Source organism: Thamnophis elegans, chromosome 7 (genome assembly GCF_009769535.1).
Source record: "Thamnophis elegans isolate rThaEle1 chromosome 7, rThaEle1.pri, whole genome shotgun sequence".
Lineage (NCBI taxonomy): Eukaryota > Metazoa > Chordata > Lepidosauria > Squamata > Colubridae > Thamnophis > Thamnophis elegans.
In genome coordinates this window covers 66,407,262-66,432,291 of record NC_045547.1, presented here as the reverse complement: position 1 = coordinate 66,432,291, position 25,030 = coordinate 66,407,262, and the positions used below count along the sequence as shown (strand labels likewise).

The 25,030-nt window shown below is 34.3% G+C and overlaps 1 protein-coding gene across 6 annotated transcripts in view; it reads right to left on the bottom strand.

Moving 5' to 3' along the window:
• Positions 1–4,535: 4,535 nt before the first annotated feature.
• The window catches only part of BRD1 (bromodomain containing 1), a 44,779-nt gene continuing 24,284 nt past the window's right edge, over positions 4,536–25,030 (bottom strand). For 2 of the 6 annotated variants that reach the window (XM_032220755.1, XM_032220760.1), the window contains 6 exons: positions 21,086–21,574; positions 11,676–11,811; positions 11,057–11,184; positions 9,144–9,253; positions 7,877–8,031; positions 4,536–6,376 (listed from right to left, as the gene is read on the bottom strand). In XM_032220755.1, coding sequence (XP_032076646.1) covers positions 6,193–6,376; positions 7,877–8,031; positions 9,144–9,253; positions 11,057–11,184; positions 11,676–11,811; positions 21,086–21,574 — 1,202 coding nt within the window. In that variant the 3' untranslated portion in view covers positions 4,536–6,192. Of the gene's footprint in view, positions 6,377–7,876; positions 8,032–9,143; positions 9,254–11,056; positions 11,185–11,675; positions 11,812–15,000; positions 15,222–17,449; positions 17,680–21,085; positions 21,575–25,030 lie in introns of those variants that run through there. The other 4 variants (XM_032220756.1, XM_032220758.1, XM_032220759.1 and 1 more) reach the window with 4 other exon arrangements.

Here is a 25,030-nt window from a genome sequence, read left to right as displayed (position 1 = left end):
AACCTTAAAAACTTTGCAATATGTGGATTTTGCCTCTCAGAATTTCCTAGCTGCCTAGGGATATGTACATATATCAAAGTTGCCTAGGTTGAAAAACATCCTAAAATACAGAGTTGTAAAACTGAAAAATCCAATGATAGGATTGCCAGTAAGAAGAGCCACGTTCCCCCAGGTCATCCTTTGGAGATGGCCATCAGTAGGAAGAAAATCATTGCCTTTTTTTCTGATGTAAAAGTGCCAATCTTAGCTAATGCACTACTGCACCTTCTCCAACTTGGTCATTCTTGAAACATGTGGACTTGAGTTGCAGAATACAGAGACAGGGTTTTGCTAGCAAGGAGTTCTGGGAATTGAAATCCATGCACCTATAGAGCTCTCAGGCTGGAGAAGGCTGCTAGGATGTGAGCCCAGCTGGATTTGTATATGACCCAACAATGAATTGAAGCAACTGAAGGAAAGATACAAATATTTCACATTATAAAAGGGAGAGAAGAGATTTAAATAAAAAAGCACCCCACCTAATTCATAAAAATGCTTGTGAACATATGGAAATTGTTTTGGATGTCCATAATGGATTGTCCTTCTCTTCTGCTGGCATTCATCAGCAAAATGTTTCTCATAAATCAGTTACATCCTTGGATTCTCCACTCCAAGGAATTTTGTTCTATGATGCACTACTTTAGATAGTTTTCTTTATTGGCCAAGTGTGGACATACAAGGAAATTGTATTTGGTGCATATGCTCTCAGCGTACATAAAAGAAAAGATACATTCGTCACAAATCATAAGGTACAACACTTAATGATAGTCATAGGGTACAAATAAGCAAGCAAATCATACTAGGAAACAATCAATATAAATCGCAAGGATACAAGCAACAAAGTTAGTGATACAGTCATACGTGGGAGGAGATGGGTGATAGGAACAATGAGAAGATTAATAGTAATAGTAATGCAGACTTAGTAGTTTGACATTGTTGAGGGAATTTGTTTAGCAGAGTGATGGCACTCAGGAAAAAAACTGTCCTTGTGTCTTCTTGTTCTGGTGTGCAGTGTTCTATAGCGTCGTTTTGAGGGTAGGAGTTGAAACAATTTATGTCCAGGATGTGAGGGGTCCTCTAAAGATTGCAGGTCTTCGCAACTGTTATTTTATTAGGATTATTAGGAAAGCCATAGACTTTCCTTGAAATGTGAGAGGTTATGCTATGGAGTGCCCATGACACGGATAACTGAAATTTACATGGAAGTCATGAAAAATTTAAGAAATCCAAGATACCAGAGCTGAAGACATTCAAACTGCCTTGAACTCAGTGCTCAGAATTTTTTTTAACATTCGTGGTTAAATGTTAATTTTTAATATGAGAAATTATTGACGATGGGCAGCAAATATGTCTATCATTAATCTATGTCAAATATAATTTGTCTTTACCCTTCTCAGTTCGGTATCGTAGCATCCACAACTTAGTTAAATGAAAACCTTTACGACTGAAATAGATAAAGCCTTCAATGTTTAATTTTATTTATTTGCTCATGAGCTTTCTAAAAGATTTGGTCCAGTTGTTTTATAGTAACAGCATTTTTCCCCCTTCCAATGAATCATGACCAATTCTCAGAGACTACCTGGACAAATCCCTGCAAGTTTTTTCAGAAGTGGTTTAGCATTACTTTCTTTCCAGGGCTGAGAGAAAGTTTCTTGCTCAGGGTCACCCAGATGGCTTTGACCCCAATGCTGAACTGGAACTTGGGTTTTAGCCTGATGCCCCATTACTATACCAACTGGCTCTAGTAATAAGCATACATCTAATCAATTAACCTTCTAAAAGCGTAATATTTTAATCTAGCAGATTGAACACTTCTATCAACCTGGAACATCAGTTTATTTTTTTACAAAAACAACAAAATTAAGTACACAGTCCAATTGGATCCCCACATTTCAAGATAATATAGTAATGCAATGTTACTACTTGATTAATATTGTCTAACATGAGCCTGAGAATGAGTTATTTTCATTCATCTTGCTTAGGACTCCCGCAAAATAGGGGTGTGTGTATGTTTGCGCGCACAGTATAACTTTTTTTCTGTTGTGTCCTCATGCCATCAGGTTCATTTGATCTCCAACAACTGCTAGAATTGTCCCAAGTATACACAGGTGTTAATTTGGTTAACAAGTTGATAGTCCATGAACTATTTTGTTGCTGGTGGTGTAACCAAGCAAAAACTAAGCAGTGAGATCAGCCAGCTCAAACCAGTTCAGGCGTATCCCCACTCCTCAACTTCCAGCAGTTTTCAGGACTATTCTGCTTTGATTGACAGCTCAGAGACCTGAATCAAATTGAACAGATGCTAACCAACAGTGGTAATACATTGAGATTAGCTGCATAGTGAAGCAAGAACTCTCTCTTCTGGTTCATACCATAATTATTCCCCCACTTGCCAACTGCCGATGATTGCATTTAAACATAAGTAGAACATAAAACAAGAGGGTTGGAAGGGAACTTGAAAATCTTCTAATCCAACTCTCTAGGAAACCCTATTCCATTCCAGACAAATGGCTGTTTAATCTCTTCTTGAAAACTTCCAATGATGGAGTACTATACTCCCAATTTCTGGAGAAGAGTCTTTCTCCTGATCAATTGATCTTAGTGAGGACATTTCTCCTTAGTTCTATGTTGGATCTCTCTTAATGATCTTCCTCCCATTCCTTCTTGTCTTGTTCCCAAATGCTTTGGAGAACAGGTCAATCTCCTCTCCATGATAGAGAAGTATTAGAAGACTTCTATCAAGTCACCCCTAGCTAACCCTGTTTTTATTTGACTAGAAACACCTAGTTCCTGCAACTGTTCATCGTAGTACTAAACATGTACCAATAAGAAGCTAGACTATCAACTCATTGAATGTACCTGTACCCCAAAAAATATCAAGTGTTTACCTAGCTGTCAAATCACCTTATCTTTCAAAACAATTCTCCATTAAGAGTATGAGATTTCACACACACACACAGTAATTGAAGGGAAACCAACATGAGAAAATCCAGTAAACCATAATTATAATGCACAAGTTCATTATCTAAACTATTTTGTATAATCAAGTAGTCAGTTCCAATATGCACAAACTCAGTCCCAGTGGACTAACATACTAGAACTAATTTGGAAGTGAAACGGGTAGCTGCAGAAGAAAATAAAAAGTTTCCAGTGCATGACAAAAGTGCACTTCCATTTCTACTTCAAATTCTCATTAAAATGTCATCATATAGATAAGACAATGCCTTTTCATTCTGTAATGGGTTAGAGAGGAAAATCAGCTTTCATTATAACTGTGACCAGCATTTCTTTTCTTTTTTAACTTACCTTGAACAAAATGCTAGCATCTTAAAAAAAAATCAATTCTTCTGCCAAGGGGTTTCAGTATTTGGACATTCAGTGGCAATAAATTAAACAGGTTTTGAAGTATTTATGAAAGATATGTCTAATGTCTGGATATGTGCAAAAACAAATACATGGTTAGAAAAAAATGTTAAAGCAGCATATAGATTATAAACCAGAAATATTTTTGTTAGGTATAGTACCAGAAAAGTATGATAAAAAGAATATATACTTAATATTACATGTTTTGAGAGCAGCAAGAATTGTATTTGCACAACACTGGAAAAATGAAGAAACATATACAGAAGATGTAATTAAAAAAATACTAGACTGTGCATAAATTGACAGATTGACTTTAAAGATAAAGAAAAAGAAGATACAGAATATTTTCAAATATGGGACTTGGTTTATCAATGATTGGATAACAAGAGGTAGAAATTAGGAAAAGAACTATTATGTAAGTAATTTGATCCAGATAATACGCTGTTCACAAAGCACTTATGTATGTAAAGAGAAAATGTATGAACAAACTGTTAAAAAAAGATATGTCTAAATTGATGTAGACTTAGACTCATCCTTACTGGATAAACCTATACTGATAATATGGGTTTATTTAGTATGACTAGTAAAATTTCTAGCAAGAATGAAGTAGTTGTATATAAATAATCTCAAAATGTACATTAGTCAAAAATATAAAATATAATTTCTAGCCTAGTTAAATTCTGCATTTTTTGCAAGATTTAATCTGGGTCAGTCACCGGGACCAGAAGTTTAGTCTTCTGAGTTTTTGGATTCGTGCTAGAGCCCATCCTCTGCACTTTTTATACAGCTCTTTCTTAATATGTCTACTCATTTATAGCTGACATTTTGAATTCTTGTTATCAAAGGAAACTTCAAATACTTCCAAGAGTTCTTCTACCAATTACATTCACTTGAATATTAGATTACATGTACATACAAAACTTGGGTTGCAGCAACTGTATGTTTGAAATATTATGAAATATTGCCTAGAGCTCATGAATGTATACATTCTTTATTCAGATCCTTATGCTAAAATGAATTCTTAAGAAAAAAGTTGGTGTGAAATTTCCATCATGAGGACTAGGATTCAATGGAAATTCAACAATTCTGGATATCTGGAAGACATTTTAAGGGCCAAATGCATGACAAAAGTATCATTTGAGAAAGGAATTTTATTTCAAGCTCTATGGGGAGGGGTATTACAAACCATAGGGAATAAAAACATTAGAAACTATTCCAAAATTGGCTGTAGCTTTAAAATAAAGATTCAAGCAGGTTTTACAATGAAGAATACCCAATGAAACGATTTTAAAAGATTTTAAAAGTATTGGCTTTACCATATTCGCTAACCCATTATTTAAAAAAAAAGTTGGGCATAAATATTCCGTGCATTCATATGCATTATTTGGTGTTGCATATTATATACCTTGGTACAGTATTTAAATTATCAACGAAGAGTTCAAACGCAGTGCACTTATAAATAACGTAGTCATTATAAATCACATTGAAAACATACTTGCTATTTTCATTGTTACAAATTCAGTATCCCAGTGAACATAGAAAGAAAGTAGCTACAACAATCAATAGTTGACTTTATTTTTTAATATAAAAGATATTAATGGAAACCCACCCTATCACTTCCTTCCCTAAATGTAATGCTTTACCTCTTTGAAATAAAAATAAAGTACTAATTCTATATACATCACATGTACCATACAAAAATGTATCCAAATTTTCTATTGCTACCAAAGTGTTCTAAAATTAAAAGTTACATAAATCCCCTCACTGAAGCAGATTACAAGTTACAAAAAAAGTCAAATTACACACAACCCATCAAGTTATTTTATACAACCATTTTCAAGACAACTTTTTCTCTCAAAGCAAATTGTCTTATGTGCCTGTATAAAAATGTATATCAATATACTTTTCTTATTTATTTCTCTTTATAAAGCAAAGTAATACATTTTCTACAATAAATATAACACAGGGAGGCACATAAAATTCAGGGTAGATAGATGAGATATGGATTTGTGAAAAATAATACACTTAACAAGCTTTAAGTCGGTGTTGTGTAATCACAACAAATGTCTAAAATGGTATCTTGGGCAACAATGGAGTGTTTTTAGAGAGATTTTTCAACTAATGTACATAGCATAATTTTATTCCCATTATATTTCTCACAAAGTACCCTCCAAAATAATGTAATTCCTTATTTAAAATATTTATTTGTTGTCATAAATTTACAGTTTAGGTATGTGGTACTTTGTGCAAAGAGTAATGATTTTTGCAGAGTCAAACATTCAGAGGCCTTGTTAAAAACTATGGATCACAAAAAAGTTACATAAGCAGCACCGCATCATAATATATGATCTACTAAACCAATCTGATGTTATTTCCTTAGAAAGTCCCTTAGCACCTATTGCTGGATAGTGGTGCCTATGTATTTTGTTTTATGTGAAAAGAAATGGAAGCGACAATCTATCTTTTTCCCAAACAAAAGAAAAGAAATTTTAAAAAGCTACATCTAAAATCAGAATAAGTTAAGAGCTGACTATACATATATATACATTTTATAAACACTATGAACAAGATATATTTTAATGGAAATGCTTGAAACAGCAACATAATGATAAAACTTTAAATCAATATGGCAATGGTGATTTAGAGAAGCTGCTCAACCAGTTTAGTTTGCAGAATTCTGCCACTGGATCAATGATTACTGAGCTGTATCTTCAATACATTCTTGTAGACAAAGAGGTTAATTTGTAGTTCCCTACATAAGGTTGTTTTATATCTTGGTGACAACCTATGTCAGTCAATATCACTGAAGTCACTGACTGGCTCTCCATGAACTCTACTTAAATGGTTCATAGCACGATCAAAAGCAACTCTTACAGCTTTACGAATACTTGAGTTTCGACCTTCCATCATTTTTAATTTATCTATTGTTTCGTCGATCCCAAGTGGAATCATTTTGGATTTTGGAAGCCACTGCCTGTAAACAAATTAAAGAAAAAGATTAAAAATGATTTCGGAATAAAAAATAATCTAATACTGAATGCTTTTCCGATAATTCTTTTTTAAAAAATGTCTATTTTATCATTTTAACTAACGGTGTATATCTTTTGGGGGCTGGTGAAGCACTTAGTCTTTGCTACAGTTCCAAATGTGATGGAGCCAAGACAAGAGCAAGGTTTGATATAAAATTTGCTTCATTTTAATCTTGGGAAAAAAATGATCCAACAATCCAGTCAAATTAGATTATGATTTAGCAACAACTTTTAGAAGAAATATGGGAATCCTAAGTCATATTATTTATGGATTATTTATGAGTTTTAAAAAAATTATATGATTTTCCCATCCCACTGAAAGCGTCTCTGGGCAGTATACAATTAAAACAATATCGCAATATCACAACTGTTGAAAACTTAAAAAATAAATAAAAAGAACATCGAAAGACAAAATAATCATCCAATAGGCTTCCCATGAGATTCCCCAAGACTGCAGGAAAAAAAAAACACATTTTTAAAAACTTCAGAAACGCCAACGATAGGGCTAACTTCACATTGGGAGGGGGAGAGTCACATTCTAGACAACAGGAGTTATAGAAAAGAGAAGTGAAACAAATATCAGACGGGGTGATCAATTATATATGTTTGAACTTGTCTGGAGGAAGAAGAAAATAATCTTACACACAAGCATACAGACACAAACACACATTTCTTTTTCTGTACTTTTGCTTGTATTAGTTTGCAAACTTGTACAGGTAGTGCTCGACTTACAAACACAACTGAGCCCAGGATTTCTGTTGCTAAGCAAAAGTTACTGAGTTTTGTCCCATTTTACAATCTTTCTTGCCACAGTTGTTAAATAAATCACTGCAGTTGTTAAGGTAGTGACATGATTGTTAAGTGAATCTGGCTTCCCCATTGACTTTGCTTGTCAAAAGGTTGCAACAGATGATCACATGACCTCAGGACACTACAACCATCATAAATATAAACCAGTTGCCAAGCATCTGGGTTTTGATCACATAACCATGAGGATACTGCAATGGTCTTAAGTGGCCAAAAATTTTTTCAATAACTTATGCTGCTGTTGTAACTTCAAATGGCCACTAAAGAAATGATTATAAGTCAAGGACGACCTTACAAGCTTTACATTTTTATACAAATTATTATATAAAAAGAAAAGTTAAATGAAATCTTAATTTTATAATATTCCTTCAGCTGCCTTTTGCTTTGCAGATCTGTGAAAGTCGTAAAGGCAAGGACTGGTTACAAAACTACTTTTCATTCAAGTCATAACTGCAGAGATTGCTAAAGGCAGCAGTCCTTATACAGATTACTTAAATAACACTGTTTACTTTCACAATTAACACCCTACTCCTCTAATACAAAATTTGGAGCAATCATTTTCTATCAAAGAATATTTCCAATAAATATCTATTTGTCTTACAAAGAAAAAAAATTAAGGTGAGAGAAGAATTACTTACCAACTTCTTTTATTATCAAAAAATAAAACCAAAAAAAGTTTTTCATCTGATTTGGTCTGCATTTGTTCACCAATTTTCAATACATCAAGGGGTGGCACTGGTATTGTAACACCATTGTGATGACCAGCAACACGAGGCATTTTAGGATCAATTATCTATAAAATGGAGAGGCCAATAAGACTAAGTAACTAGCAATATTTTAAAGATTCTTCAAAAATATTTCAATATTAATATTACTATGAACTTATCAATAAGCGAAATCTAGAGTATACCAACATATCTCTCCTGAGATATTCTAACTCGGAATCCAATTCCCACACTAACATCTTCATTCCCTCATCATCATAGCTCTTCCTCAACACGTTCCACTGGAAGTCAAAAGACCTGATTGAAGTCTGCTTTCGTAAAGGGATTGTCTGGCAGAGATTTACATACTGGATGTAAATTAATTCTGTACAGACTTAACATTCAGCCCAGTAGACATAAACCTAAATACGGTACAGGTGTGTGGGGTTTGGGATTCAAAGACAAACATGTGCTGCTATTTGGAACTTTCCAGCTGTGACATTTACAGGGTGTTAATAACTACCCTCCTTCTGGAAAAATATATTAATAGAGTTGCAGAAAGTGCTACATGTATTTTGCCTTTGAACCCAAAGTTCTATACAATCCTAAAATTCAATTTACTGAAGTTCTTAAAAAAGTCATGTGAACAAAATTGTCATATAATCAATTGCATTCCTTTCCAGACTATTGCTTTCACATTTAGTAACAAGATGTGAAATACAGATGTACATGAATGTATATGCACACATACATATCTAAAGAGTTTATAGATGTTTATGTGTTTATCATTTTAGCTCAGTGTTTACTTATGTAATGTATTCCAAATAGATTCAGAATGTTTTGTTTTTTTAAAAAAACGTAATGTTTGTCTGTAACTGAGCAATCAGATACAAACTTGTTATTTCATTAAGCACTTGTACTTCTGTCTACGAGTGCAAGTTGGCTTATTTTTTATGATATACAAAATACATATTGGTAAAAGTTTGTATAACTGAATATACATGATAGATAGAGCTACATTCTGTCAACTTCAAAAAACAGGTTATCACATTAGGAATTAAGAAATTACATACTAAAATTTAAGTTGCGAATAGCAGGATACTTGCTTTTATCTTTAATGAAAGTTGATTCCTATATACAGATCCTTACTCTGTAAATTGGGTTTTCCCCAAAAGGTTTTGTCGATGGAGTGCTAACTTACCAGTGCTGGATAGGAAGGATAGCCACTACATTTGGCCCACACAACTTTTAGAGGTTCAAGGACAGAATTGGAAGCATCTGTTGAAATCCACATGTTATTGTGTCCAACTTCTAAAATGAAGAAAGTTATTTTAGAAAATAATTTGTTGTGATCTGTAAGGCTAAGCTGATGGAAAGACAAATTCAGGATGCTTTTTTGAGAATAAAAGAATGAAGAAACTAAGAAACAACTTTAAGCAACATTTTTTCTTGTCCTATGTGAACTAAGATCTGGGGGTGTAGAGGTTAAAGTGCAGTATTGTTGGAAAACTCTGCCCACAGCCTGGAGTTCGATTCTGATCGGGCTCAAGATTTACTCAGCCTCCCATTCTTCCAAGGTTAATAAAATGAGATTGTACCCAGATTGTTGGGGGCAATATGCAAATAATGCTTCTACATTGTAAAATGCCCAGAGAGTGCTATAAAGCACTATGAGGTGAAATATAATATATATGCTTGAAGATCATTTATATGTTGATGAGTACAACTATAGATGGTTCACAATAAAACAAAATTAATATATAATCATAAGCACTGAAATCTGAATCCAGCCAGTGCAGACTGGCAACTACCCGGAGGAGAGCCTTCTCGGTGGCTGCTCCGACCCTTTGGAACGAACTCCCCGTAGAGATTCGGACCCTCACCACCCTCCAGTCCTTCCGCGCCGCTTTAAAGATCTGGCTGGCCCGGCTGGCCTGGGGTTAAGATTGTAGCCCCACCCGAACTGTGTGACTGTTGTGCTCTTTTTTTTAACATGTTGTATTGTCTACTGTTTGTCTTCCCCCCCCCCCTTTTTGAATTGTGAGCCGCCCTGAGTCCCCCCAGGGAAAAGGGCGGCATACAAATAAAGGAAACTAAACTAAACTAAACTGAATCAACTGTATATGAAAAAGGCTGCCATTGAGAAAGCTTAATTTCTAGCTCCTTTCATCTTGATTTATGAAAGGAAAGACTCTTATTTGGCCCCTCCGCCTATGTGGATTGATGGGGCCATTTATAGGCAACATACTCCCAAAATTAACAAGTGACAAATAGCCATGAAGAAACTGAGAAAAATGTGGTACTATTAGCAAAACTTTATCACAACACATCTTAAAGGAAGGACATGTATGAAAGCTATTGAGTGTGTTTACAAAAAGATAAGAAGATGAAAATATTTTTGTTATACTTAAGATTTAAGAGAGTTTATGACCATAATTGAGCCCAGAATTAAAGTCGTAAGTCACACCATTTGTTTAGTGCAGGGGAGTCAAACTCATGGCGTCACAGCAGCATTACCTGACATAGTGGGAGTTTCCCCCCCCCCTTTGCTAAACCGGGCGTGAGCGTGGCCAGCGTGTGACACATCCAGCCCGTGGGCCGGGAGCTTGACAGCCCTGGTTTAGTGGATCATCACCTGACCACACTCTATTTTATCTTTTTTTGCAGCAGCAGCAGCAGAAGCAATCATTAAGTGAACATGGTGGTCATTAAGCCATTGCCTGCAATGGGCGTTTTTTGCTGGAAACTAAAAATAAATACTGATTTCCAGCAAAACATCACAGACTGTGGTCATATGACTGGGAATGCTGCAAAAGGCCATAAATGCAAGCTGACTGCAAAGTGCCCAAACTATGATCATGTGACCTTGGGGTTAAAAGGAAGTATAAGTGAGGCTAAGAAAACACATGCAAATTAAAAGACTCTTTTACACACCATGGCATTAAGTGGTGTATATTAAAAAAAAAAGGACAACAATCCATTTCAATGAGTACAGATGCCCAGGTCTGGAGAGGCAAGGCTTTTTAGATTACTAAGCAAACTGGAAGCTATAGAGATAGATAAATACTTATAAATATATACACACATACATATACATGAAAATATGCCAATTACCAGCTGCAATTCTTGCTGCTTTTGCGAAGTTTCCATTTTCAATGCATGATATCAACTCACTTCTGTCTTCTAAGGTGTGCCTTCGTATTAGCGCTGGTTTACCTTTTCCACATTTTGGTAGGCTAAAACTACACATATTTTAAAATGTATTAGAAATCAACAAAATATTATTTTCTTCAGAGATCCAAAAATTATCCCAACACGCAACTATCTGGTAGTTCAAGTTGTAAAGGCAAACAGGAATTATTTCAATTCTAATTCAGAAAGTCAAAATAACACAGAGCACTTTTTAAAGATGTTTAAATTTCAAACTATGCCTACAATCCCCGATAAGAAAAGCTAGCTAGCATTGCAAAAAAGTTACTTTCTTTGAGAACTAAAAATCCTGAACTTTATACTAAGGCCTAAAATCCATCTCAGGCAAAATTACAAAGCTCTCTTCCTTTCTGTTTGTTAGTATATACATTCATGCAACATTAAGAGATATTTAATTTTCTAAAGTTAACTTTTGAATCTCTGTGTCCGTTTATGTGTGTTATGGATTCCATCTATAAGGGATCACTGTCAATCCCTCCACTATATTTTGAGCATCCTTTCATTTAAGCAAACATATTTTTACCTTGAGTTACACAACAGACTGTTGCTTGAAGATATGCTAGACTCTGATGCACAACGGCGACGAGGTTCAACTTTTCTTCCTGGAGTGTCAGCTATTTCTGACTCTTTATTGCCATCTCCAAAACCGTTTGAAAGGCCTGGCAGGTTAACAAAGAAAAAACAAAATAGATCTAATTTGGAAGGATGCTGGAGTTTCATACTAATTTCAATATGCATTAATACGCATGTTTTACTGTCTCTATTAACAGAGCTGTAGTGTTTGAAAAGAAAGGATAAAATGTTAATTAAAAAAAAACTACAGAAGATCTGTAGACACCAGTGGGGGAAAAAAAGGACATCCAGTCAAAGGAAATAATAATTGCAAGTCATGTCGAATAGTACTGCTCTTGAAATAACAGTTGAAGAGTCACATCAGAGGAAGTAAGACACAACTAAAACCCTTCATTTAATTACCACTTTAGAAAACATGTAATCACAAACTGTAACCACGTGGGTAATATTCAGTATAAACCACCGTAGCTGCAAAAGAAAGTATAATTATTCTTCCCCACTGGCCAGAAGAAAATGAAGTCATTGTCCTCCACTTCTCAGCTCATGTTTGGATCAAAAACAGTCAGTAGAGTGTTTATTTCCATAAATTTAAAATCATCACCATCATCATCTTCATCATCCAGCATTATTATTGTATACACATGTTATCTCATACAAAACAGTACAACACCACTCCCAGAATCCAAAAGTCTGTAACCTAAACTGATTTGACCACTTTAAATTTGAGAAAAGAGCCTGGCAAATCTAATATAGTAAGAAAATATTTGCAGGTTTATTGTGTGTACGCTGATATGTTGAGCAAGTACTAAAAAGAATGATGCAATTTTTATGACTAATAATCAAGGCACCAAAGTATGTATCATAAATGAAATATTTCCAATATTTCATTGTTAAACAACTGTTTTAAAAGGATGTTACCATGTGATACTCATACAACAAAATAATCCAAGCGTGTATGATCGTGCTGAATAAAATTCAGATTCCCACTCTGTCTCCTACAATTTCCATATAATATATGCATGCCAAAAGAAACACACGGACTCATATATGAGGAATAAGCAATACAAGAATATTTACCTACTACTATTAGCAAGATATTACAGTTTGGCTCGGTATTTAATACAGATTAATACATGACAGCAGGCAGCAGATGCTGTCCTCTCTATATTAAAGACATTTTCTCATAGCAAAATAAACATGTTTTGTTTGTTGCCTAAAAGGTTTTCAGAAGTAATAACATCAAACATTTTATACTAGTATCTATGTTTACACTCATGCCCACTCTATACAATGGTAAAATTGTTCCCATTATCAATAACAGTTAATATGTGCATGCATGTTAGTAAGTATGATACTTCAGAAACAGCAATTATATTCCTAAATCATCATGCAAATGGGAAAAAATAATTCCTATTGTTATAATTACTTCTTAATGAAAAACACAGTATGTAACTCTGACCACAGTACAAATACACACACAGAGAGAAGATGGAACTGTGAAAAGACTGTATCCTTCTCAGAAGTCTACAAAGAATATCTAGCAAATAAAACATTGTGTTTTAAAGCATTTACATGCTTTTTTCCAATTTAGCCAATTTGATAAATGAGTCTAAATCCATAATAAATATTCTATTCCCCATGTCTATATGGTATAGTCTACAATACGTATTATTTTATATAACTGCGGAGTTTCAAAATAAATGCAAAATATAACATACCAATTGCTGGGAACAAATATAGTCTATCTATAGTTCCATTCATATTTGGGATTTGCTGACAGACTATTTAAGAAATTGACTTAAAAAATGAAGAGGGAAAATAATCTATGAAGTGTATACTACTGACATTTCAAACAATTTTGAAAAATTTCAAGGACTGCCCACCAGGAAACTGATGAACTTACACATCTAAATTCAACTTCTGCCTATCAGATGTTCTGTCCCATCTACCTAAAACCAATCCATAGGACTTTGATTCAAGAGCTTATTTAACTCCTGATGGTTTTTGCATATATGTATGCATGTGTTGGTATGTATATATATATGAAAATACTTCATTCTTTGGTATAGCTAGATAAAACAACATTTGTGACAGCAAAATCAGCTGTTAATTTGATTTTAAGAAAAAAATAGACTATGACATTTAATTGAGATTATTATTATTCACTATTAAAAAACACCCATAAAGTCTACTTTCCTTCTAAAGAATAAGGTTTCTACCATGTAATATCATGCCACAGGAAGCTAATTAAAGATTTATTTTTATATTATACTGTTCCACATAGTAACTATAGTAGCATTCAGGCATATAAAATCTAAGGGATAATGTATGCATGTGCATTTGAAATCCGGAGGTTGAAATAAGTAATTGTAGCTGCAATTATAGATATTTTTCTTATCATAGCATAATTGCATTTAACAAATTATTGTTTTATTGTCATTCAACACACACACACACACACACACACACAAATACACACGAAATGAAATCCTTTTTTTTACTTGAGTGTGTTATCACGAACTTAACTGAATTGTATTGAAGATGAGAATACAATGAAAAAGGTTTTAACAATGCTAAAAGCCTTTTGAAATGTATATAACTAAATCAACTTGTGATTACCAGAGTAATGTTCTCTACTGATCCCTCTCTTGAAACAAATGAAAAAAGCAAAATAAATTTTTAAAAAAATGCAAGCACAGCCACACAAGCAAGCATAAATAATATAGAAAACATAAAGGTAAAATTATTAACATTTGTAAAGTCCAATATAAGATACTGAATTTAGAAAAAAAAATGCCCATCTACTTTAAATAGCACAAAGCTACTTTACTTGTTTTATGGGGAACTGAAGCACACAGGATTAGGTTAGTTTATGTAGACGTTAGCTAAATTATAAAACGTGAGTAGTTTCAACAATTTAAGTTTATGTAAAAACGTGTATGCATAAAACCATGCTCTATTTCCTTAAAAAACCCAAACTATTAGTGTCTTTATTACATGCTGTGTGGATATTCATACCTTATGCAACAAATAAAGTGGAAAATTGTTACATTATTGGTGAAGTCTAAACCTGGGCTGATGGAAGATTGAATTAGTTTGCAGAGGAATGATAATGGAAAGGAACATTCTTAACCAATCAACCCACAAGTAAAATATCTAAGATAAGGATTCTGGGGATTGGTAAACCTACAGCCAATTTATGTCACATAGATTGCAACATACAATTTTATAACTTACAGAGATGGGAAAATATACTGAATGAAGAGCATAGGTTCATATATATCAAAGAATTCCTCCAACAGTGTTCAAGATACTGATTTTGTTATAAAGATGTGGCTGATGTCTCCAACATGATCCAAAATAATTACTTGAAATGTAATTGTCTTTCTGCGTTCCAAAATGATCATTACATTGAATTCCATTCCGTGTTCAGGATAATAGAAAATAATTAGGATCCAAATAGATAAATAGTCAGCATATTAGTTAATATGAGAACCTGGAAGACAGTGAAAAAGCCATTTAGTCTCACTGAAAGGAAAAGAGCTTGATATAAATAAGCCCTCCTCCCAGCAGTTTTCAGAGCAAGATTAGCAAAAACTATGCAAATTATCCATGTATTTTAATAGTTCTTTATTATATGTTTAACCTATCTACAGAGAAGAGGTCTGTGGTTAAATGATAAAGCTATTAAAATAATGCAAAAATAGTAAAAACAGATACAACAGACTGAAACAGTCTTTTTTGAATCTGCTGCTCATTATTGAAATTGGCATCAGGAGAAAATGTTAAAAGTATTTTAATAAAAAATCATGGGCTGATTTTGGAGGAGGGCAGATTTCTTTTTCAAAAACAAAATGCAAATGATACTTGTGAACTTATTTTTATATTTAATAGTCAATATTAGTAATTTGCCTTATGCCACAATAGTAGAGAAAAAAATGTTAGTAATGAAAACCTAAGACACTACCCTGAGCATATATGGTGTATGGTAACATATTTAAGATTACTAGAAGCTACTAATTCATTCAGCATAAATATAGGAAAACACATTTGTCTTGAATTTAGCTAAAATTACTTAATTTACCTGTAAATTTCTATTTAAAACTTATATAGTATAAGTATATATATCAAAGAAAGCAGATAAACCATAGAATGAATGTTGATAAAGAACTTCCTAAGAATGTAAATAGATAAGAAGTTGAACCTGTGAGGCAGTTTAATACTAGATAAAAAATTGAACCTATAAACCTCTAAGAAATTGAATCTATAAAGCAGTTTAAATATATAGGAATATACTTTGATAATGCATGATTTCAGGCAGATTTTTTTAAAAAAATACTATGGCCTGATATTGTCAATTGTTCAAAGAGAAGATGCCCTCATTATTTGTATATAGTTTTTACAAAAGAAAGATGACATTTTCTGTATTAGGCACATCATTTGCTATGTTTAGTAATCATGAGTTCTGACAATCGGAACACAAAGATGTTGGAAATGCAGAGATATCCTTATCATATTCTTTTCTTTTTTTCCCCCAAGACAGCAGGAATCACTGCTATTACCCAACATAACTATTTATTTAACAGTTTTGTTTGATTAAAAAAAATGAGAGTAGTTATACTAAATTTATTTTCTTTATATGAGATGGGTATTAACCTTGAAATCCTTTTACTGGAATGCAGATCATAAGCCCTGGACTTAACCTTTATTCATTTCTACATACCACTTAACAATTATGGGGTCACTTTAATTAAGGGGTCTTCCTGTATTTTTTTAAAAATGTATTCAGTTTACTAAACTAGTTGAGCTAATTTATCTATGCAAGAATGGGAAAGTGAAACTATCCTTCAAGCACCAGGAAAGGTGCCAATAGTTACATTCATAGAAAACACATTAGCAGCACCCATTAGCAAAGCCTCTGCGCATGCACACACACATGGAGGCAAGCAGGGAAAGACCTGAAAGGAAGGGAAAAAAAATCCTTTGGGGGACATTATCATTTTAACACTTCAAGGAGAGGGATTTGCTTATATCAATGTGCTCTGCAAGACTGCCTTTCATATGCTTTATATTCCCTGTTTGTTTTGTGAGCTTATGTAACTTCAAAGACATAAGAATATTTTGTTGTTGTTTAAAAGTATTGGTTTTCTATACATGTGTTGTACAAAATAACTCTTTCCTTTTCAAAATGTTGAACAAAACATTGCAATAAAATGTTAGCCACAACTGTACACATTGCTTTAGAGAGTTAGTTTGTTAGCTGTAGGATTACATTATTAGAAAGCATTGTTTATTAAAATGTCTGCCATAAAGTGTGTTGAGTAAGAAATACTTATTTTACAAAAAGGCAAACTGAACACAAATCTGTTTCCAAAGATCCTGAAAACAAAGCAGAATGGAAGTCAAGAAGGTAAATGTATTTCATCATTATCCAGAAATATATAGGGAACACCCCCACAGAGAAAACATGAACCACTCTTTCAGTATTTATCCAATCAAAGAGGCTAGTGCTTTATATTGAAGTACTCCTGAACCCTCAACTGTATACATTTGATTACCGTGTTTCCCCAAAAATAAGACAGGTCTTATTTTCTTTTGCCCCCCCCCAAATAAGTGCTTGGCCTTATTTTTGGGGAGGTCTTATTATTTTTGAGGTGCAGAAGGTGGTGAGTGAGCGTAGTCACCTCATGGCTGCTGCTGTGTTGCAATATTTTCGGGGAAGGGCTTATTTTAGCGCATGCGCTCAAAAGCCTGATTGGGCTTATTACCTGGGGAGATCTTATTTTCGGGGAAACAGGAATCCGGATCATACTGTTTAGATCTCAATTGCTGATGCACTTGTGAACACAGGGAATCTGCAACTCACCCCATCAATCTCTCCTCCTATATGCCTTTTTGGTCCTTTGCCATCCTGCGCCCCACCCCAGCTGACTTTTGCCACTGTCTTCTTGATCCTGTTGAAAAGACATATCCAGTCTGATGTTGGGCCATATGGAGCCGGCTTCACCGGGGGAAAAGAAAAGAAAAGTAAAGCAGGTCCTCCCTGAGCCCACATGCACCAAAATGCCATGCTCCTGGGCTTATGGGGCTGGCTTTGCACTGTGAAGGGGGAATAAAGCCACAAAGCAGACTCTCCCTGAGCCAGAGTGGAGCAAAGGGGTGTTTCTTTGTAAAGAGCTTCTGGGCAGGGCTGAAGCTGGCTTTGCACTGAGAAAAAAGAAAAATTGTTTGTGCACCACCCCAGTTTTGCAACCCAGCCAAATACAGCCAATAGAGCCTTAAGGTACTTTGGCACTATCCAGCTCAGGGAAAAGCTGCTTTGGGTTTTTCTTTTCTAGTAATAGCATGGGTGTTATGAAATGTGTGCTGGCCAAAGTGCCTGAACTGCAATCATGGAATGGGTGTGGGTGGGTGTGCTGTAACAGCAACGACTTTTGAGAACAGGACATGGAGAACAGGCATAAGTTCCTTTTGAGCATTGAATGAATGGTCTGTGAACCAGGACTACCTGATTTATTAGCGTTTTAGGAGGCACTTTATAAATATATCAGAAAACTGAAGTTCTGAGGAAAAATAAAATTATCTTTCATTTACTCCCAACTATATAGTACAAGTATATACTTCAAATATAAATTATGCCCACAAATATTGCAATAATTATAGCAATAATAATATAACAGTTAGAAATAATATTTTTTTTCTCTACACTTAAGTGGAACATTTGTCCTAATTGTCACAAAACCATAGTATCAAACAACAAAGTTGCTTACTATAATATGCATTCCCAATAACCAAATCCTTACATAAAGACACAATACATTATAGTCTATTTAGAGTTGTATTTCAGTCTTAAATATCATTGATTCAATGGAATCAAAGCATAATTCAATCCAACATATACTGGTTTAAATCCAGTATGCTGCTCTAATCATGCTTGAGGAATTCTACAGAATGCAGGAAAAAATGGATTAAAAATATTGTTACTCAAATCATAACAGAAGCAATAAAATTCACTTAATATACATCATAGCACTGTTACTTCAGAGAAAGATCATCACTCCTACTTGTGAAGTAAGTATGTGGCCTGTTACTTTTAGAAACAGAATAGAATGGTTCTTTGATAGTTCAATACATGCAGGTATGAAGCATCAAATTTAAAAGCATTGTTCAGCAAGTACAATTCGGCTTTTGTATTTTCAGGAAGGCAGTGAAAGTTGTGATTATTTTTTTGCCTTTCTAAAATAGTAAAGCAATTTAAGAGACTAGAATAGAATTTTTTTTTTTCCAAGTGGGATTGGACACACAAGGAATTTGTCTTTGGTGCATATGCTCTCAGTAAATAAGCAGTTGTCTGAAATGTGAAAATTATAACAATATGTAAGAAGATCAAATATTTTAAAAGCTTACCTGAGCAGCTTTTTCAAAATCATATTATATTATATCAAGAAAATGCTCATGTGCCATTAAGTTATCATATTTTTTAACCCACCTCTATAGCACTTGCAAGACATTCGATACATGGATAGCCAGACCCCCAAATTGCAGACAAACACCAACTGTCATAACACAGCCCAGGAATACTTCTGGCAATAACCATCAATTGTAAGTCTTTTAACAAGTATAATACATTAATAAAATAAAACAAAAATCCCAGAATGAAAGATGAAAAATAAAGCCTTTTGTGTAGCATAATCATGTATCCAATTATATAGCAAGGTGGCAAAAACCCTGCTCTTTTCTCCCCATAGCTGCAGAAAGTGATTCATTCCTAGAGTAGAAATATTTTAACAGGAGTTCTAAGAAACTTTTATCATTTACCTTTACAATTTTGAATTCAATTCAACATGATAAATCCACAATAGATCTTACATATTTTGTTTTCTATTTGCCTTCTGTGAAAGACAGTAAAATAATTTAAGTGAACTCTATGAATGGTTTCTAACATCTGAAAAAATAAATAAATCCAGAGTCATTTAGATTTGTTGGGTATTGTTCTCTTTTTTTAAAAAAAATCTCTTCTACTTGTTTTATTAACTTTTTAGAGCAACTGAAACCCTTTTTATTTCAAGAGGTTTTATGTGAATTAGGTTTAAACTGACTAATATTTTCTGATTGACATTATTTTTGTACTGTTACATGCTGTTTCAGTTTGCTATATTTTATTCTGACTCTTAAATTATGTTATGAAATTTCTCTTATAAATTCTGAAAATATATAGCCTTTCATTTTAAATAATTACAATGCTATCATGCGTGTACATTGATCATTTTCAGACAATTATTCAAGATTTAGAGAGTATATTCAACCTGAAAATACATGCACTATAAAAACAGTGTACAAGCAACAATAGATGTTGAACAGTCAGCCTGTCATTACTATTTTGATTCACAGATCCAAATTCAAAGGTAGAATTCAGTTTCTAAACAGAAGTTATGTATGTTTACACACAGAAATAAAACAATAATCAATTATTTTATCCTACTTATTAAAACACAGAATTCTTGCATTCATTTTGTATTGATAGGTAGACTCTGAATACTAAAATAACTGATTTTTATGATATAAGTCATTTGTTTTCAGGAATAAAAAGTCAAATAAATTTGCAGACAGCACATTTATAGATAACAGTATCTAGAAAACAGCATATGTTCCATTGTATACACAATATTTCTAATCAAGCATTCTGACTTTAATGTGACATAAATTCTTTGTCATACATGAATTTCTATCATATTAGGACTTATGAAAGTATAGGTTTAATTAATTATCTATGTTAAATTAAATGTAGTAATTAAAGATGTCTGCTACCCGCTCACTTATAGAGATTTCAGATTAGTGTTATCAATACCAAGGACATCTATTTTTTAGCTTTCATTAGAAGCACTGCATAAAACATACAGAAAATACAAAGTCTATTTAATAGTCCAGTAGAAGCACTTGTAGAAGCACTTGTAGAAGCACTTGTACATTATCTATATTTACAACTAAATATACAGACGTAAGATAAATAGACATACATTTTCAAATGCCATGACACAATTCAACCCCCTCCCCACAAAAAGAAATAATTATTAAATTGTTACATGGACATGGATATATTTTGCAGTTGAGTTTTAAACAAAGTAATTTCTATTCATTAGAAACAAAAGGAACTATATAAAAGTCAGAAAGCACAATTTCAAGAGCAGACCAAAAATGTACTGTACCAAAAAGTAGAGATACACATTAATAAAAGAAAATTAATCTGATAAAAGATATACCAAATAAATCACATTCTGTATTTGTTAATTTAATATAAATGAATTAATATATTTAATAGTTATCTAGGTTATTGAAAAAGTAAGTAAAGCAAATGTTTACCTGTATCCAGACGCTTTACAGGGGACTCATCATCCACCTCAGAATCTCCACATGCACTCCTTGACCTTTTCCTGGGCTGCAGTAGTGTCTCCAACCTTGGAAGGACTACAGACAAAAAGGTTTTGGTCCCTAGCTGTGGAGAAGTTGGCTGGGTTTCAGTGTTCTTTGCAGACTTTGGGGGGCTTACACTTTTCGATTTGCAGAAGAGAATTGATGTACGTCTGTTTACATCAGTTGATGACTCAGCTACAGCAGAAACAGTCGACTCACTGAGATTACTGTCAAGTACATGTTCTGGAGTGTGTCCGTTTATTTCTTCCTGAATGGAAGTACTACACAATTCATTGTCAAATTTTACTCTTTTGTAAAATTTATTCTGCTCGGGATTGAGTTCTACTGGTTTGAGGGTTGGTGGCTCTGAATTAGTCTCCGAGTTTGAAGGAAGAGGTAATGCATCTGATGGTTCAAGTTTAGGGGGAGATTTATCTCCTGAAAAAATTAATAAAGTTGTTTTTTTGAAAACTGGTAATTATAAGAGCTACTACATAAAACTTAGTATCAAATATGTAGCCCGCAGTAAATATTGTTTGATACAAAGTAAAGCATCTCATGTATGTAAACTTTAAAAAAACTATCTGTCCTAGTTAATGACTAAATTTATGTGGGAATGATGTAGAAGTAAAAAAGACTGGCTTTAATATTCAATGTCATTATTTGGGAATAGAAACTCTCACTGGAACCAATATTATGAATGCTTTGTGTTATGGACTTCATATCAACGATTTGAATGTTTAAATATTAGATTTATATCATAATATTCTCTTGCCTTATGCTGTTATAAACTATTTCTACTTCAATAAAATGCACTGAATGAATGAATGAATATACATATATATATGTATGTATGTATGTGTGTGTATGTATGTATGTATACATACATACATACATATATATTCATATTTATTTTATGTATTTTCCTTTTTTAACTGCTCTTAAGTAAAAGAATAGGGATTAAATTAATGTATTTAGAAAGCAATATTATAAATATGACAAATTTTCATTTTAATTTAATTAAAATACTTTGGCAGAATACATTAAAGTATTTCAGAGAACTAATTCTTATCAAATCCCCTTTTATCTTCTATTTATCTAATTATTTATTTAAGTGATATTTTAGAAATTCTTTTCAAAAGTTTTGTGGCAGGAATTTTAGAATTTTTAGAATTTTCTTACTTAATTTCCAAATACAGATATTCCTCGCTATCAATGTAACTGGGACTGGAAACTTCATCATTAGGAGACCGTCATAAGGTGTGACATTACATCAGCACTTGAAAGGAGTTTCCATTAAATCCAGTTGCCACTGTTAGTTGAATACCATGCAACTGTGTTGTGCCACAGTCATCTGATTGCCATTTGCCAGGTTCCTATTGACTTTGCTTATTAGAAGACCGTAGTGAAGATCACAAATGGCAACCACGTGATTGCAGGAATGCTGCAATGGCCACAATTACAAGGATTCATCTTAAATCCCCCTCATTCAGTGCATTATAATTTGGAGTGAATATTAAATTAGACTACCTGTATTACATGCATGAAACCGACTAGATAAAAGCATAAACAAAGTAGTTATTTCTATAATTTTTCCATTAGTATCTCAGTCTGGCTATATTACTGTGGATGCTTTTTGTATAGAAAACAAACCAAATAACCCCAGATAACAACTTACAAAAGTTAGTCTTCACATGGTAACTGCCATACACAAACTGAATACTTTAACCAAATTTATTACTGTACAATTTTATTAATTAATTTATTTGAATCCCATCTTCAGATATTAACCTCTACGATAATTTGGCTGAGAAAATAATTTCAGAGCACAGACATTTTTGTGTCTTAACCTTTTTATTTTATTTTGCAGAGGCTTAAAAAGCCTCCACGATAAAACTTTATTTCACATTTAAATAATCAATTTGATTATTTTGAAAATTTATGTTTTATAAAGGGGGATATTTACATTCCTACCAATTAAATAATTTGAAATACATTGGCACTAGAAGATCAAGGACAGCTGATAGCTTACTAAGTGTACAGCCATGACTGATAATGACATTACTATTCAATACACCTTTACAGAATACATACTTTTAGAGAAATATTAGTAATGGTAATCTCAGTGACAGAATAAGAAAGGCATAGCCATCTGAATCCCACCAAAGTAATGTAATTGAATTTAATAGCCATAATTTTCATACTGAATTATTTAGCCACCTTATTTTATGCTTATCTTTTGGACTTTATTGTTCTTATTCTTATTTCTTTTCAAATAACAGCATTCAAGTCTGAATATAATTAGAGTAATTTTGAGATTTAATTAACATGCTTTATGAAATTTGTGATCAGAGTTTTTCTAAAGGGAGAAACTGGTCTTTTCTAATGAATTAGAATTTGTCAATGTTTTATTCATATGGTAATTCATTTTACTGCTATGTGAACTTCGGTTATTATACTATTAATAATGATTGCTATGTAGAATATTATCAGCAGCTTTAGCCTGGAAATAACTAAACAAAGCCACATACGTATGGCTTTTTTTTTTAAAAAAACCCACTTATCTTTTATTGTGAGTGAATGCAATTTGATCTGTGCATGTTTACTCAAAACCATGGTTTATACTTCACATACTATAATATTAAAAATGAAAGTCAAAGGGGAAAAATCTAACATCTGAATCCTTCTCCCCATTTTTAAATAAAAATCCTGAAAATTTGATGGAACACTAAAAGAACAAAAAAAAACCCACATTGAGTGTAATGTTTTCTAAGACCATTCTTTTTACTCCATTTATATTGTATCAAAATTTTGGTATAAGACAATCTATAGCAGTGATGGCAAACCTTTTTGGGCTCCCGTGCCAAAAGCGGGGGGAGCGCAAGGGGGTCATACGCAGGCGTACCATACCCATAATGCTATGTGCACGACCCACATGTGCATGCACGCACACCTGAGCATGTGTGCACAACCCCCCCCTTTTGGCCCACAATAGACCCGTTTTTCGCCCTCCCCAGGCTCCAGAACTTAGGGAGGGCAAAAACAGCCTCCCCCACTCTCCCGAGGCTCTTTGCTGTGTCCAGGACTGCACTGGGGGCGACTGAACAGCCTGCTTATGGAAATGGAGGCTGTGGCTGATTGGCTAGGCCTCTGTGGCTGCAGCTGTTGCTCTTCTGGGGCTACGCGGGGATCGGCCGACTCTTCTGGGGCTGCGCAGGGACTGGCCGGTTCTTCTGGGGTACTCCACTAGCCAGGCACTCCAGACCGTGGATCCACGTCAGTGCTGCGGGCTGGAGCCATGCAAGTAGCCCACTCGGGTGGGGAGGGAAGCCCTTGCCCATGCTTGCTGCTGCCGCTCCCTCATCCCTGGCAGCTGTCACAGTGCCACTTTTGGCTAGTGTGGTAGTGGCTACAGGGGGCGGCTGGCCACCCCTGCCCTTCCCCTTGTGGCTGCTGCTGCTTTTCTCGGGCACTCAAGCCAGCCAGGGACTTTGGGCCACAGATGAGCCACAGGCTGGAGGTTTGGGGCCATGCAAGAAGCCCGCTCAGGTGGGGGCAGGAGGGAAGCCCCGACCACAGCTCTAGTCTGCTAAGAAGTGATGGCCAGGAGCCCTCTTCGTGTCTTTTGGCATATGCGGCCATTGCTCTTCCTGTTGCTGGGTTTTGTGTGTGCATGTGCACCAGGAACCAGACCACCAAATGGCTGATGCGCATGTGCACCCTGGAAACAAAAATATCATTTTCCTGGCGTGCACATGTGCACTGGGAGGCTCCACTTCTGCTTTCTGGCACACCAATGTGCGTGAAGACCAGTTGGCTACTGTGCCTGAACCCGGAAGAGCAAATGGTGATAGCTCTGCATGCCAGGAGAAATGGCTCTGCGTTCCACTTCTG